This window comes from Cervus canadensis, chromosome 2 (assembly GCF_019320065.1).
Source record: "Cervus canadensis isolate Bull #8, Minnesota chromosome 2, ASM1932006v1, whole genome shotgun sequence".
Classification (NCBI taxonomy): Eukaryota; Metazoa; Chordata; class Mammalia; order Artiodactyla; family Cervidae; genus Cervus; species Cervus canadensis.
The window spans coordinates 79,453,370-79,471,156 of record NC_057387.1 but is presented as its reverse complement, the minus strand read 5'-3'; the positions used below and the strand labels follow the sequence as shown (position 1 = coordinate 79,471,156).

Genomic DNA, 17,787 nt, shown 5'->3' with positions numbered 1-17,787 from the left:
ATCTGGCTCCTGAGTCTGTGCCATTCTTTATGCTTTTCTGTTTGAGTAGATAATATATGGACAAAACATAAAATCTAAAAGTTTCAGAAGCAAGTACTGCAAAATATGTTTCCCACCCATCCCAGTTCCCTTGTTCTCCGCAGAGGCAACCAGCCACTGTTACCAATTCTTAAGTATGTATTTATATTCTTAAGTATATAACTTTCTGGCCTCTTTTTGAGTGAATAACATAAGATACAGAATCAAATAACCGTAGTGACAGTGGTTATCTAGTAGGGCAGGTGGCCTATCAGAAACATCAGAGGAGCTTTTTCAAAATAGGCATGCCCGATTTTGTTCCTGCTGACTAACATTCTTATTTTGTAGGTTTGGGGTGAGGTCTCTAAGGGGAACTGTGATTCCTTCCTTGCCTCACTTCATTGAGAATTATTATTCAGGTTTTGCTAGGATGCCTTATGTGTGCAGTTGACCCTTGAACAACATGGGTGTGAACTGCATGGGTGCACTTATACGCAGAATTTTTTAACAGTACATACTATAGTACTATGGTCTTCGTGGGTGGTGCTAGTAGTGAAGAACCTGCTTGCCAATATAAGAGATATAAGAGACACGGGTCTGAGCTCTGGGTTGGGAAGATCTTTTGGAGCAGAACTTGGTAACCCACTCCAATATTCTTGCCTGAAGAGGCACATGCACAGAGGAGTCTGGCAGGCTACAGCCCATTGGGCCATAAAGAGTAGGACATGGCTGAGTAAACAGCAACACTACAGTACTACACCATCCTCAGATATGGAGGAACCCCAGATATGGAGGGCTGACTGTAAGTTATAACCAGATTTTCAATTGTGTAGAGAGCCAGTGCCTCTAACCCTGAATTGGTCAGCTGTATTCAAGGAAGGAGGGGTTACTTCCTCAAGACAGATGAAGGAGGCTTATGTGAGGATGAACTATACTCTCAAGAATGAGTTTGGAGAAATAAGAACAGTGGATATTCAAGGTGGATGAAATACCGTTAGTAAAGGTAGAGAGAAAGAGCCATAAGGGCAGAGTGTCAGGTTAGGTGTCAAATGCTCAAATATCTCTTGGGCCAGACAGGTAACAAATGCTATCTGAAATGGGAAATGGCAGCTGATGCTTGACCTCGGTGTAAGGTAGCTGAAGAGATATTCAATATATTTCTCTACAGCAGAGTATGTAATATTTATTTTTTGAACATTCAGAGTTAAAATTTTAATTTTTTTTAGTTCATGTCGTGTGACTTGTGGCATCTTAGTTCCTTGACCAGGGATTAAATATGGGTCCTTGGCAGTGAAAGCATGGAGTCTTAACCACTGGACTGCCAGGGAATTCCCCAGAATTAAAATTTTAGACAGATGAGAGAAACTAATATAAATCAAGCTCTTCTAGGTTGACTGTCTTGCACAACTTCTATGTGAATATACCTCACTTTGGAGGCCATTATCCTGTGTTTCATCATTAGTTTAAAAGTTTTAGCCGCATTCTTGGAAAGTGTGTTTTTATTTGGGGTAAATTTACCAACTCTTTCTACCTAATCTTTAAACATAAATGGTTATGTAATATCTCCAGTGAAAGAAAAAGAGAGAGAGAGGTGTGCGTGTATGTAAGAACTAGTCATAGGATCTTTTCTGTTCTATTTTAAGTTCAACTTTCTTGGAAGCCTCCTCCCCATACCATTGACATAGCTATTCCTTTTCAGAAACTTTTTTTTTTTTTTTAACCCTGGAGCAACATTTATAGTCCCACTTGAGTACTTTGATATCTTGTTTGAGGGACAAGATGAAATGAATGAATTGCAGCTTGTTTCCTGACTGTTCTCTCCACTCATAGGGTGAAGGCCTCTTGCTTTCTTGATCTCATTTGATCTTCATCATTTTAGCGTCAACAGTAAATCACCCAATGGTCACACTTTCCTTGGATCCGATTCCTTGTATCCTTTACTTGTCATATCAGGATCATGAACATCCTGCTGCTCAATTAACTTTGTCAAGTTAAGTAGGACCCCTTGCAAAGCACATTGAGTTAGCAGCAAAAAGCATAACGTGCTTTGTGTGCGAAGGCGTCAATCATCTGTTGACACCTACTCCTGTCATTTTAGCACTTTCTGCTCTCAGAATTCTGAAAGGGTGGACTACTGAAAGAGACAGATGAAATGGTTGATTTGTTTAGTTGCTAAATGCAGCTGGGACAAGTAATTAAATAGTCCTGCTCCCACAGAGACACATGGAGCCACGTAACATGAAGTCTCAGAAACCCAGCTGTACTCAGATTTAGATTTAGAACTAATATTAGGTAGGCATCTTTTAGATTGACAGATTTTGTAAACATCATTTCTAGTTTATCTGTTCAGTATGATTGAAGGTGGAGCATAGGTGTTTCACGCAAGCTTCTAGGGAGCGTGTGGTATTTACCGATATCTAGGGGAGTAGCCTAGAGGGGCATAGCTCTGCATCTGGTGGGCAGGGGATTCCTTGAATAAGCTGGTGCTGCTCTGCGGTGCTCCAGCCTGTTCCTGACATCAACTGTTCATGGAGAAGGGAAATAGAGCAGGTTTAGTAAGGGGCTTGGAGGGGAGCCTAGGATCAGTTCCCTCCTTGATCCTTCTATTTTTTTATGGGGGCATGCTATTATACAAGCAGCAAAGATCTCTCTGTGCAGCAATGTCCATTTTAATTTGGGCACTTATTTCTTTGTAGGAATTACCACCACTGTCTACCCTGTTGCTCAAACCAAAAATTTAGCAATTACCTTTTTCACTTACCTCCCACAAGCAGTCTACCAGCAGGTTCTTTGTAGAGGTGACTCATTCTTATCCTTTGAGTCTCACCTTACATGTCCCCATCTGTGTGAAACCTACTCTGACCAACTTTTCAAAATAACCATCATGGTTGTGTCTGATGTCCTGACATTGATTAGCTCCTTTGTAGCACTTACCACAGTAATTTGAGGTTTATATTTCACTTGTTTCTTGGTGCATTGTTTATTGACTTATTTTGTTTTGCTTGAGTCTGCTTGCTGTCTTGCTTGTTTATATTATCTGTCTTCCACACTAGATGTTAGTACCATAGGATAGAGACTGTGGGATCTTACCAGAGCAGGGATTGAACAGGTGTCCCCTGCATTACAAGATGGATTCTTAATCACCAAGGACCACCAAGGAAGCTCCACTACATATATTTTTTTAATATTTATTTATTTGTTTAATTGTTAAAAATAAATTCATTTATTATTTATAAATTTATTTTTTAATTTTTAAAATTGTTAAATAAATTTACTTACTAATTTATTTTTAATACTACTTTATTTGTTTAATTATTTGTATAATTTCATGTTTAATAATGGCTGTCATCAACAACTGGCTTACAGAATTCCTGAAAATGGAAGAATCTGCTCTTGCAAGCAGACTTCAGCAAACCTTTGGGGACCCACTGGCCACTCTCTGCTCTAGCGTTTGGCTCATAAGGAAGGAAGGAAGAGAGTTGGCAGAGATGGATGGGTAAACTGCTATTACAGAACATTTCTCAGAGCTTTTATTCACCTTTCAGTGCTAAAGGAAAGGACCCTATTATCTCCTAGCTTGATAGTAAAAGATTGGGTACAATGACGAAACAGAATGAGATAGCAGCAGTGAGAAATGAAGAAATCACAGAGAAGAAACAAAAATAAAAACAATCTTACTTTCACACTGCTAGAACAGCTCATTGCCCGAGATGACTAGATCCTGAGGTGCTTGGTCAAGAGCATTTAATTTTCAGAAAATTAGCCCAAGGCCAGGAGTTCCCCATGCCTGATTTAAGCCATTGTGGCCATAGTCAGCTGGCTTCATTGCCACTTCACATTTGTCTGTGTGCCTGTAGTGGCATGGAAATGAGCCCCAGGTGGTGTCTGAAGCAAGGCATGTGGAACTCCGGGGACTCAGAGCAGATGACTAAGGGGAGGTGACAAGCTTCAGGATAAATAATCACAGAGAAAGGGAAATATGAGGGAAAGAGCCATGTCATGAGTGCATTGCCACCTTGTGTAGGGTTTCCTCCTCAGCAAATACACCATTAGAGATGGGCCTGGTATTTTAGATAAATGGACTGTTGATATAGGAAGTATAAATCGTAATTAGTACCATTTACCATATTTGCTGGGGGGTGGTTGGGGGCAGGAGGAGAAGGGGACAGAGAAGGGGACAGCAGAGGATGAGATGGCTGGATGGCATCACCGACTTGATGGACATGAGTTTGAATGAACTTCGGGAGTTGGTGATGGACAGGGAGGCCTGGCGTGCTGTGATTCATGTGGTCGCAAAGAGTTGGACATGACTGAGCGACTGAACTGAACCATATTTGAGTTTATATAGCCACAGTGAGAAATCATTGGCTCCAGTTTTGAAAGTGAAGGGCATGGAGTTTGGTCAATGCCCTTGATCTTTATAGCCAACAACATTAAGACACCAATTTTCTTACCTTCTGAGAGTAGAATAACAATTGCCTTCTTTATTTCACACCCATGCCTCCCCCACATCAGAAAGTATTCTATCTTAAACTGGTGAGATGGAAAAAGACACTTGAAAGAGGTACCATCTTTCATGAATTAGTTCAAATAACATGTTATAAGTCCATCTTCAGATGCCTGGTACTATTCTAGGGTCTAAGGTTACAGAGAGAAAAGATACCCTCAAGCAGGGAGGCAGTTAAGAAAATAGGAATTTTAAACACAGTGTGTTGTGAACTGTGATGGAGATGTATACAGGGTGGTCTTATATCTACCCTTATATCACCTCCAGATGGAGGTGAATTAACTCAGATAACAGGAAGGGCTTCATGGAAGCTGACACTGCTTTTGGTATTGAAGTGTGAATGGAACTTAAGTTATATATTAAAAGGAGGGATGAGAAGCCCTGCAGAAAAGGGAAACAAAGAATACATTCTGGGACCAATTGGAAGTTTGGAGTGCCAGAGCTTAGAATTGGAGACTTCGTATGTCTGTCTCTATTCCCAGGGAATCTGAAAGGGAAACAGTGAGAACAAGATGACAAATGACTTCATATTTTACTTGAGGCTAGTTTTCCAGTTATTGTCTCTTTGGGATTTTCGTGATCTAATTCAAGGGGTGGGGCTATCATGTCAAAGTGACATTTGATGGAAGATTACCAGCCAGATGTGTCCATGTCATGTTTATATTTCTGCTCTATGTTTTGGTGCAGCTGCTGCCCATTCACACTCTGAGGCTTGGCATGGAAGTGGATTCCTTTGATGGGCACCATTATATCTCTTCGATTGCTCCAGGTGGTCCTCTTGATACACTGAACCTCCTACAGCCAGAGGATGAACTTCTTGAGGTAAAATTTTTGAGGGGAAAAAAGATACAGGGCAAGAATTTTTAAGTTGTGGGAAAATGTGTTCTCACCAGAAATCCACTGAGTTACATTACTAATGCCAATATAATGTAAACTACTAGAAACTGAAAAATACTTGTTGACTATCCATGGGATTGCAAAGAGTCAGACATGACTGGGTGACTGAACAACAACTGTATTGTATACTTGAAAGTGGCTGAAATAGTAGATCTTAAGTATTCTTACCACACACACACACACACACACACACACAGAGTACGGAAACTATGTGAGGTGATAGATGTATTAATTAGCCTCATTGTGGTAATGATTTCACAATATATTTATCAAGTCATTTGTTGTATATGTTAAACTTGTACATGTTATATGTCAATTATATCTAGATAAAGCTGGAAAAAATAAAGATGAAGAAAAATACTAACAACTTATGTAGTAATAAGAGAAGCAGATGATATACTTTCGGTTCATTATCTCTATCCTTTGGGACTCCTGAGATGTTCTTTTTATGAATGCTTATTTACATGATTAAGAAAGAACCTAGTGTCCCACTTTAGTTTGTCAGCATAATTTTTTTTTCAAATATCTTTCTTTAAGACTGTAATCCCTGACCCTTGTTTGAAACATGTACTTGTATTTATTTGCAGGTTTTGATGATTATTTCTGGTAAGAATTAGAGCTGGATAACCTCAAGCTAATATGTTACTGACTGGCTTTCAAACAGTCTCTTTGGGACTCCCTCCCCCCAAGATGGCAGCCTCTGGTGGGCTTACTCAGGCTTCTGAGCCTCTCTTCAGTTGGAGCAATTCTAGAGCACTTATGCTTTGACATAAGTCCTTGAGAGATTTTATTAGACTGGAAAGTTCTATCACCAACACAGCAGACAAATCCAAGCAACAGCCCTTAATTTTATAGATAAGAAAACAAGGCATTGATTTCCCCCAACTTTACCCATTGATAGAATTATGACTTTAGTTCATCTTTTGTAACTCCCATTTCATTGGTTTTTCAATACATCACACTACTTTCAGAGCGTCTAAAAAAAAATGTGGACTTTGTCAAACTTAGAGAAGGCTGTGTAGAAAAGTATTCTTCCAAGTGTTAGATCTACAAGAAATCCTAGGTTGGGTGTAATAGAATCAACCTCATTGTCTTGGCCAAGATTAGAATCTCATGGGCCTGGAAGTAGAGATTTCTTTATAAAATTATATTTGTTTAAAGTGAAGTGGCAAGGATAGCAAATAGGTTTCTTGTTGGATTTTTTTTTTTTTTAAGTAGTGTTCAGTCACCTGGAGGAGTATGTTGAGAATTTCGAGTTGAATTTTAAGGTCAGAGAAAAAAGTACTATGGCTATTGGCAAATTCGTTCATAAGCATAGGAGGCCAGGTGTTGGGATCCTGTTTTAAGGTGTAATAAATGGCTTATTTTTTATAAGTGTTCAAGAAATGATATTGGGATGCTTAATGTGAATTAATGCCCTAGACTTTTATCATTTATGGGAAGTTGGTGCTGAATCATGTCTTTCTCTTCTTATTTGCACAGTATACCTAATTTTATGGTATCACACATGATAATCTGCAGATTGGAGGCCATTTGGAAAATATTTCCATAATATGTAGTTATGAGTTATTGAGAAATGGGATATATTTATTTGGGAGATACGGAAATATAAGTAAAAACCGGTTTAGTTTACTTTTTTTGTGGTAAATATACATAACATCAAGTATCATTTAAGGCATTTTTAGCTTACAACTCAGTTGCAGTAAGTATAATTCATTACTAGTACATGGTAGGTAATAAACGTTGGCTAGATCTGACTAAAGAAAGTGTGGGTGATCCCAGCCATCAACTGAGTCCCCTGTGCCTTAGCTGAGATTGGAATTCCAAGGGCCTTCTGCCTTGTAATAGACTGTGTTGTAACAAGGTAGCATGAAGACTGGTTGAATTCTGAAGTATAGATTTCTGGTGAAGGAATTTGGAATAGGGGAAGAGGCACAGATTTGAAAGTCAAAAGAGCTGCTTTTGGTTCTGAATTTGCCACAGCTGAACCATATGTCCTACCATGTACCCCCCCTCCCTTTTTTTTGGGGGGAGGTGCTTCTATATTTTATTATTAAAAAGTAAAACTCAATAGCACAGGGAACTCTACTCAATACTCTGTAATTAACTATAGAGGGAAAGAATTTTAAAAAGAGTGAGTATATGTATAACTGAATCACTTTGTTACTCACCTGAAACTAATGCAACATTGTAAATCAACTATACTCCTACAAAAACTTTTTTAAAAAGTCTCATACATGCTATGGAGACATTAAAAAGTATTTTTTACAACCCTGTGACAACATAGAAAAACATGGATGCTGTAACATCAACAATATAAAAGTACAATATCGACTTCATCTCTTCACCATAGATATTTCGCTCACTTCCTTTCCTTCCTTTCCTCCACACTGGACAGTGTGGACTCTCAAAGTCACCAGTGACCATAACCTTGTCAGACCCAGCACCTACTTCTCTCTCCTCGGTTTTCACTATAGTTGGTAACCGGCTCTGCTTCTGGGCCAGGACTAGTCTGTTTCTATGTCACTGACTCTCTTTCTTGTCACCCTTCTGGCTGCTGCTAAATGTTGGAGCATTCTGTTGCTCAACTTGGGTTCTCTTCTCTTCTTCCTTCTCCTTTAATCATCTCTCTTCCTAAATCATCTTATTCAGTTCCATGGCTTTTATTTATTTAAGTCACACCTCCAGCCCTGACCTCTACACTGAGCATTAGGCAGAAATATATTCAGTTTGTCTACTGAATATCTCTCATTTGTCTACTGAATATCTTACATTTACGATGTAAGCACCCCAGAATAAACATTTCCAAACAAAATTATTATTAATAGTAATATTATTCAGTTCAGCTCAGTCGCTCAGTTGTGTCTGACTCTTTGCTACACCATGGACTGCAGCACCCCAGGCTTCCCTGTCCATCACCAACTCCCCTGTTCACTACCAATTCCCCGAGCTTGCTCAAAGGTATGTCCACCCAATAGGCGATGCCATCCAACCATCTCATCCTCTGCTGTCCCCTTCTCCTCCTGCCTTCAGTATTTCCCAGCATCAGGGTCTTTTCTGAGTCAGTTCTTTGCATCAGGTAGCCAGAGTATCTGAGCTTCAGCTCCAGTGAATATTCAGGGTTGATTTCCTTTAGGATTGACTGTATTCAGCTCCTTGCAATCCAAGGGACTCTCAAGAGTCTTCTCCAACACCACAGTTCAAATAGAACAGAGCACGGGCCATAGCAGCCTCTCCAGAAATATTGAATGAAGGGAAAAAACCTCTCTCTCTCACACACACACATCCCTGTTTAACAACAGGACATAAAACTCGTAGGAAAATAACAAAAAGCTAATTGGTTGTTCATGAAACCACGAGTTACTGTGCGATGTGTGCTTGCTAAGTCACTTCAGTTTTGTCCAACTCTGCGACCCTACAGACTAGCAGCCCTCGAGGCTTCTCTGTCCATGGCATTCTTCAGGCGAGAATACTGGAGTAAGTTGCCATGCCCTTCTCCAGGCGAACTTCTCAAGCCAGGGATTGAACCCGCGTCTCTTACGTCTCCTGCGTTGGCAGGAGGGTTAAGAATATCAGACTTTGAAGCTGAGTGACCTCTGTCAGACTGCCACTTACCGGCTGCTCGTCCTTGCTTTCTTCGTAGGCCAAAGAGACTTAAAAATATGTACCTCATTTCGAATCGTGTAACGTTCACAATGCGTTTTACTGTGAGACCATGAAGGTAAAGAACTTTGCTTGGTGTAGGGTGCATAGTGAGGGTTAGTGATGGTCAGCTGCTAATGACGACGGACGTGTTTTCTTTTATGATAAAAATGCACATTTTTCTTAAAACCTTCACTCAAGACAGCTGATAAACTTCCACACCCACCTATTCACTCAGACACTCCCCCCCCCCCTTTTTTTTTGAGAATCATTTTCTTCATCAATAAATGCCTACTTCACTCTCTGTGAGGATTTAGTGAAATGTCGTCCATGTAAAGATAATGCTTTATACATTATTTCACTGTGAGATACTGGCAACATCACCACCATGTAAAGTTATAAGCAACCTTTATGGGATAGGATTGAATGAAGTAGTGGGACAATACTAGTACAGTGTTATATACTCTGCAGATGAATACGTGTGTGTGTGTTTTCTAGCCCCAGATTCTGAATAACTGAGACTTGACGGTACTTAAGAGGGTTGCAAGAGTCTAGAAAAATATTGTAAACTCTAAAATAAAAATTGGCTTCTTCTGAGAAGCCAAATATAGAAATTAAAAAGTCCCTTACAGTTAGCCAAATAAACTCCTAAACTGTGTGTGTGTGTGTGTGTGTATGTTTAATGTGCTGCTTAGAGCTTAAAATCAGGAACACAAATATGCTCAGGGTTAGAACGTTGTGCCAAGTCTCAGCCCAGAGCAGCTATTTACAGTGGCCATAAATCCCTTTAGATAGGAGTTGCTAATGGGAAATGTGACCAATCCCTTTAGTGATAGAGAGTGGTGAAGAGGACTACCAGGCATTGCTATAATAATTGGAGACAATTCAAATGAATAAATAATGAGCTAAATAAATATTTAAGTGTACTCCAAGATAAAAACCTGAAAAGTGATTTTCTAATTTGTTGAAGTAGTATGAAGCACAAACTAAAATACTTGTGCATGGGTAGAATTCCTGCTTTGGTTGTATCCACTTGCTTTATTTTCAGTATGAATTGCTCCCTATTTGGTTCATTTTAGAACTTTCTATGCTTGTGGTACTGGTTGGCACCATGGATACGGTGTGAACAGTGACATGTATCTCCCTCCCCATTTTTGTGTGACGATTGACTTGCAGTTCTTCCAGGAAAAACCTTTCATCTGATAACTTGCTCTCCTCTGGACCCCTTCCTCAGTCATGAAGTCCTGGGAGACTTCTTAGGACTAGTTCCCTGAAGCACATGTGGGCCTCTTTACTATGTGGTGATTTCTTTGTAAATAATTAAGAGGCAGGGAGATTATGTCTGGTCTGATGCTAAGTGCTGGGTATGTTATAGGAGAGAGTTGTTCCAAGGGATGAATGACTGAGCTCAAACCACTGTTGATGGGATGCTTCTAACACACCACTGTGCTCGTATTCTCTGAGCAATGGTAGATTTTGTGGAAAGGTTCTCCCAGGAAAGTCAGCCCTGTCAGTTATCTGGACATTAGCACTGTGCCTGTCAGAAATTAAGACCAGACCAGAAATACCTTTAAAACTAATAATGCTGCTGAACCCTCCCAGGAAGGTAGGAGTCATATGTAAAAAGATTATTTGTTGCCTGGATTGTGTTCATGCCTTAGCTTTTTGGGAGTGGCAGACAGATGAGAGAGCTCCTGGAGCTAAAGTCATATGTATGAAAAATTAGAATAAACTTATTTTTATTAGTTTATTTATCCTAATAAACTAATTAGAATAAACTAATGTTTCTAAATCTTTAGTGCAAAGAATTGTTACTATGCCCTAAATATATGAAATTTAAATAATCTTTTGGTGATAAGCATTATTAATGATGAACAGTTGATTATCATTTTGTTCTTTTAAACATGTGGCACCCTGTGTATAATAATTTGAAAATCTAACACACTTCTTATACTTGATGGCTCTGTAAGAGCAGAGTGTGTAAGAATAAATCTGAGGCAAAGTTATGTGTGTTTCTTTTCTATAGAGGTGATTTTCCAGGATGATATTAAGAGTTTATGGAATGTGAAAGAAAATTGTGAGCTGATGCTAAATCTTGGCAGCTGAGTATCCTAGATTTTGTTACCTACACATTGTAAGTTGAACAGTTTGTAACAGCCTTAAAAATCAGTGTTAATATCTCTATTGATATGCTTACGAAATGAAAAAGCAAAAGGAAGCAGTCTTAAAAAGGCTGTAATTGGTGTTTAGTGTGTTTAAGGAGAGACGGGGAGTAAATGAGAGAATACTTTGGGATCTAGGAAGGAGAAAGCAGGGAGGTGTGAAAAATTAGGCAAATCATATTCCCAGTAATAGTTGAACTCTGAGGACAGTTTATCATTTATTCACCAAACTCAGTTAAACCTTAACCTTCATTTTTATCAACTTTAGGGATTTCTGTTTTGGTTTTTTTATTGTTACTACTAAAATGATTACATTTAGGCCCTTTTGTTTATAGGGAAAAGAAAGTGATATCCTATTTTCATTTTGATAGACTGATGTAAGCAAGAGTCTTTTTTTTTTTTTTTTTCATTTGGGACCTCCTCAATTCTGACTTATCCCTTGCCTTTCTAGGTCAATGGCGTGCAGCTCTATGGGAAATCTCGCCGAGAAGCAGTCTCCTTTCTTAAAGAAGTGCCACCCCCCTTTACCTTGGTTTGTTGTCGACGGTTGTTTGATGATGAAGCCTCTGTAGATGAACCAAGGACCACTGAAGTCTCCCCTCCTGAAGTGAAGGTACCGAATGGATATACGTACTGTGGTTCTCATAAGCAGATCCTGTCATCAAAGATGCCCCGAGAATGTATTGAGATATGAAGGAGAAGGGAGAAACCTCCTACCTCTCTTACTTGACAACATTATCTCTCAAAGACAACAATGTATAGCTTTTCAGATAGTTATTTTCCTTTAATGTCATTTTTTTTACTTGAAAGGTTGGTGACATTAATGTGCATGCTCTTTGATTTTAGAAAACCCCTTTTTGGTAATTGCCTGAACTCCTTACTTTTAGCTCCCAGTTCTACTCAGTTTATCTTAATAAGTTTAAGATGTTGGTAAGTGTTGAATATCTAATGGACTTCCCTTTTTCAGAGCTTTAAAAACATGAAGATCTATGACCAATTTTGAAGTGAGTTTAAAAATTGCTGTAAAAGCCTTTTTAAGGTCAGAGAATAAAATAACACTTTCTGTGCCTCTGGAAGTCTTTTTTTAAAGAGCACTGTAATTATGAAAACAGTTTTAAGCACAGGCTTTGCCATCTCATGTTATTTGTAGCTTTATCTTTTTATGTTACCTTTCCCCTTTTCAGACTCTTTTAGGTTATGATTCATTAACACCAGTTTAGATGCACAGGGCTGGCCCTTTTACCCACCTACCACCTGCTTTTCAAGATACGTAGACTCTAATGCTCCTCTACCTCTTAATGATTTTGAATCCTTAAGCAAATAGCTTGACTTTCTATTGACCTCCTTCCTCTGAAAACAAGGGTGCTTATTGTACATACCTCATCGGTGGTGAGAGAAGGAATTGAAGTGATGTGTGCAAAGTTCTTAGTACAATGTTTTACATAAGGACAGTGCTCATTGAAAATTAGTGATGGCTGTTCTCAACTCCTCCCACCCACCTGTCTTTGTTTTGTGATTTCCTAAAATACAAGTTAGTACTGTCCTGTAGTCACGGATACTTTAGTGTATATTAAGTTTGTTTGTATGGCTCCTGTGGGCAGAGACCAAATCTTAAAATTATTTTGTATCTCTTGGTGTTTTTATTCTTTACTGGGCATATAAGAAATGTTTAGTAAATCATTGATTGTTGATGATAATTTTTTTTAATGTTTATCTTGGTATTCGTATTTCAAGAAGTACGCTTTGTGATTTTTGCAGTCTTTACTAAATTTAAATGTAGGCAATAGCTTACCTCAAAAGGTTGATAAAAATGCCCTTAATCTAATCTTACGGTGCGTGTAAATCACCAACTCAGCTTGCTGACTCTGTGCTCCCATCCGTCATGCTTTACCACAATGGGTAAACAACAGCTTTGAATTATGCTGAATGTCAACCTTGCTGGCCATTAGTTGATTGCTTTCTATTCTGTAAATACAGTAGTTATGCAGAATTGATTGTATCAAAGTGATATATATATCAGGTTGCCATATAATATCTTATCTACTTTTGGTGCCTTGAAATTTATATAAACTTGGGTTTTAAAATTACATGTGGTTTCTTAAAATCCTGACTTTCTTTTCCATCTGTCTCTTTCTCATTTATCTCAATGCAATCTTCGGTTCTTAAACCCTCTCTGGTTAGGCATCTCAGCCAAAATTCTAATGCTCATTAATCAGTATTAAATGCCCCAGTAAAACATCAATCATATTGTATTAACCATTGTGACTTTACTTTTTATTGGAAAGTATAGTTTTCTTTTTAAATGTATCATTTCCTCACATCAGACTGATATAAACAGAAGTTTATTGATCCAAAATGTTCCCCCTATTTCAAGTTCTGTAATTCAAGAACCAAGAAATTGTTCCCTTATTCAATCTACCATGTCCTTCAGGGACAGTTTGAGATCTGGTCCAGCCCTAATTTTAAAGCGTTTTTGTATTAGCTATGGTGCCTTTCTCTTCCATAATAGAGGACTGCCATAACCACCAGCTTTGATTCTGTTATATGGATTTTCTTAAACCAGTCACTCAAAATTATATTTTTAGGAATGATATACTTCCATTTTCTTTACTAAGATCATTCAAAGTTTTTGGAAGTAGACTTCTAAAAGACTTATAGCTTTGTTTAGAAAGAGTGTCAAGGGAAGGCCACTCAAAGATAGATTATCAATTCATTATGTATTGAACAAGCATTTATTGAGTGTCTACTATAAGCCGTGCTATATTTTGGGTTGAGGGGATGACCATAGTAAACTATCACTGTAGCCTATAAGCCAGGCATTTTGTTAATTGCCAAGGCCACAAAGAAAAAGAAGATAATTCTTGAGCCTTAATTAGAAGTTTAGACTATTTGGAAAAGATAAATCACCTGAAAATAATGTGTGTGTGTGTGTGTGTGCTCAGTCGCTCAGCTGTGTCCGACTCTTTGCGACCCCATGGACTGTAGCCCTAGCCTGTCCGTGGGATTCTCCAGGCAAGAATGCTGGAGTGGGTTGCCATTCCCTTCTCCAGGGGATCTGCCTGACCCAGGGACTGAACCTGCATCTCCTGCATTGGCAGGCAGATTCTTTACCAAAGTGCCACCTGGGAGGCATGAAAGTATGCTATAATGCTATAATATATATTATATATATTATAATTTTTATAATATAAAAATGCTATAAATAGTATAAAAGCAGAAGATTGGAGACTATTCTATGTAGTCAACTCTTTGATACTGTATCATTTAGCTTCCTAGAATTCTATATGGCGGTGACTCTCCCTGAAAGGAGGGAGCTTGGAGTAGCCAGGTGCAGGAGTGTGCAGTCAGGGAAAGTAACCAAGGATCTGTGTGCTGGACCATTGTGCAGGCCTACTTCCTCCGGTATCAGGGTTTCATTGTTTCAACTCTGATTGTCACCTGTTTTTAGACTTACAAGAGTCCCAAAGACTTGGATTTTTTTCAACTTTCTTTTCTAGTTAAATTTTTCTCGAAAACTTCTAGGAGCCAAAAGAAGTGGTATACCTGTGTCCTGTCCTAGCCTCTGTCTGTGTGGGTATCTTTCTCGCTCTCATTGTAATTATAAATTCAGGTGTTGCTACCGAAATGTCTTATAAGCTTTGACTTTGTGTGATGTTTTCATATTTTCTTAAATTGCATATTTTTCCTTTTATGCTTCTAATGGGATGACAGAACTCATTTTAGTATAAGAGGTCAGTGTTAATACTTTGAATGAAACAGATACTTTAACTTAAAAAAAGAAACTATATGAACAATCTGGTTTTTTTCAGTGCTTTAATTTTCATGAAGATTTTATATTAAGTCTATGTGCCTCAGTGCATGCCCCTTTTAAAAAGATTAAAAAGAAAAACTATGCATGCCAAAAAGTATCCTCTGTTTGAGGAGAAGCAATGAGATTGCTGATGTGTTTATTCTTTTCAGTATTGAAAGGAAAGTGTTTTGAAGCATTTATGTTCCTTGTTATTTCAGGCTGAACACAGTGTAGATGTCAATACCGAAGAAGATGATGATGATGGGGAATTAGCACTGTGGTCTTCTGAAGTCAAGATTGTTGAACTAGTGAAAGATCATAAAGGCTTGGGATTCAGCATTTTGGATTACCAGGTATAAGAACCTGTATAGAATTTTTTGAAACAGTTTGTATTAAAGTTATATGAAGTAGTAATTGTTTAAAGCTCCTACCGACTTAGGCAAAACTGAGTTGTTTAATGTAAAATGCAACTATCCAAAGGCACAGGGTATTATAATTTCTGTTGTTACCTTTAAAGTTGATACATCCCTTAGTTAATAAAATGCTAGATAATATAATAACTGAACAATAAGGGAAGTGATAGTTTTATACCCATGGATGCTTTTAGAGACTGGAACTTGATGAATTTTTTTATATGGAAGTTTTTTTTCCCTCCAACTTTATTGAGATATATTTCACATACCATAAAATTCACCCATTTAAAGCATACAGTTCGGTTGTTTTTAGTATATTGAAGTTGTGCAATTTTCACCATGGTCTAATTTAAGAATATTTTCATCACCTCAGAAAAAAACCCTATACATGTTAGCAGTCATTCCCAATTCTCACTCTCCTCTCCCTTCGTTTCAGAGGAAGGTTTTTATGGTTTTGCTTCCCTATTAATCTCAGTGAGTGTAACTAAGTAGAACTGTTCTTGGTGAAGTTTATATTTAATATAGAACATATAATATTTATGTATTTGTATGCCTCCTAATTATAACTACAGTAAAGTTACTGATGCATTTGGGCTGGGGAGAGCAAAGTGAAAGGTCATAATAAGACATTTATATGTTATACCAGTTTACCAGTTAAAGTATTTTTAGACCATCTGATTATCATGGGGAATTAAAACTGTTGGCAAGAAATCTCTTCACTTTAAAGATGCATATTTTAATACATTAGTGCTGCCTAAACACATTGTGGTTTAATAAAGCAAAATGTACTCTATCAAAGCACATAAAATGCCAAGTGATATAAAAATCAATTTTTTTTTAAAATAAGGCAATCGGGAATAGATGGAAAGAAAAATACTTTGAGAATTATGTAAGAACATTAAATTCCATATTTTGGCAGTGTGATTTAAGATTACTGAAATAGATTATGTCTATTTTATTTTTGCTGGCATATTTCTGTGCCAGATAACCCTCTTCGTTATTGGAAGTTCTCTTTGGCATATTATTGAATTGTGAGTTGTTGATTCCAAATAATGCATATTTTGAGAAATCTTTATCGAGAGATATTAATACTGTAAGATTCTGGGAGTTTATATGTTGGTTAATATTAGGGTATATAAAATAAATGGCTGATACTTTTTCCTCTTCAGCGTTGCCCTACTATCTAGTACAGATGTTGGTGATTGATAAATATTTGCATAATGATTGAGTAACATTTAGGTTAGATGAAATTAACTTGGACTGAATGAACACATTCAGTTGTCTTTATTGTTGTTGTTAACATGTTGATAATTGGGATTTAGTTTAGAAAACCCCTTTCAGATGTGGTCTTAGATATTCAGCTGTATTTCCACTATTATTGGAATCTATATGTTTTTGCGTTATTATAATGATTGCTCTTATCTATTTAAAAATGTTATCTGCAAGTTTTATATTTAGAATATTGCACATGTTAGAGAAATGCTTCAGAAATTAAAGACTCAAAAACATCAGTAGAAGATGGAAAGAAAAACTTGATAGTCTTTAACAGTTTAATCCCAAGCTAAGAGAAAAATTCATTTGATCAGTTCTAAGCTTTACACACACACATATAGTATAGTATATATATGTGTGTGTATTATCTATGTATATGAGTCAGTGCTGAACACTTTTCATTGTATTCATATAGGTGTGTGTTGTAACAACCTTTGTTTTGTTTTTTTTGGATTTTATTTTTATTTGTAAAATTCTAGGTACCCCCCCCATCCCATCTTCCTCACAATCACCATTATACATATAGATGTTTATTTCTGCACAGATTATATAAAGTAATTTTACTACAAAATAAATGTTAGATATTCTTGCTTTTGTGCTTATGGGAGAACTGATTGAATAAAAATTTCATTTTCTAAATGCTACTTTGATTCACATTAAAGGGCTCAGCATATTTATTTCTACAGCTAAACCTTGGAAGAAAAAGCATTGTCTTAAGTTGAATGTTTTTCTTAAGTCAGTCTTAAATACGTTTGTAGTTGTACACAACATGGTTTCACCATTTGTCAGCCGTGTGTAGAACTGTTATCTACTTTGACATTTAGATGGCACGTAAACACAATTTAAAATTTGGTTTTGAGCAAGTTAATTAATTGGTTGTACCATCCCTTGTTGATAATTAGGTAATAAATTCTAAAGTTCAAAAATATTTTTTGCAGGGCCAGGTGAAAGTTTAGCAAAAGCCATGAGAGGCCACATTCCTGGTTATTATTGAATTTGATGCTTCATGTATGAATTGATTAGGCAGCTGAATAGGGCTGATGCTGATCTTCACCCCCAACTCCAGGCTTAGCATATTTCAAATAA

General features: G+C 37.4%; 1 protein-coding gene across 6 annotated transcripts in view; it reads left to right on the top strand.

Annotated features, from left to right (window-relative positions):
• The window catches only part of PATJ (PATJ crumbs cell polarity complex component), a 361,174-nt gene that overhangs the window by 61,174 nt on the left and 282,213 nt on the right, over positions 1-17,787 (top strand). For all 6 annotated transcript variants that reach the window (XM_043461136.1, XM_043461135.1, XM_043461132.1 and 3 more), the window contains exons 15-17: positions 5,213-5,347; positions 11,678-11,839; positions 15,235-15,369. In XM_043461136.1, coding sequence (XP_043317071.1) covers positions 5,213-5,347; positions 11,678-11,839; positions 15,235-15,369 — 432 coding nt within the window. The remainder of the gene's footprint in view (positions 1-5,212; positions 5,348-11,677; positions 11,840-15,234; positions 15,370-17,787) is intronic.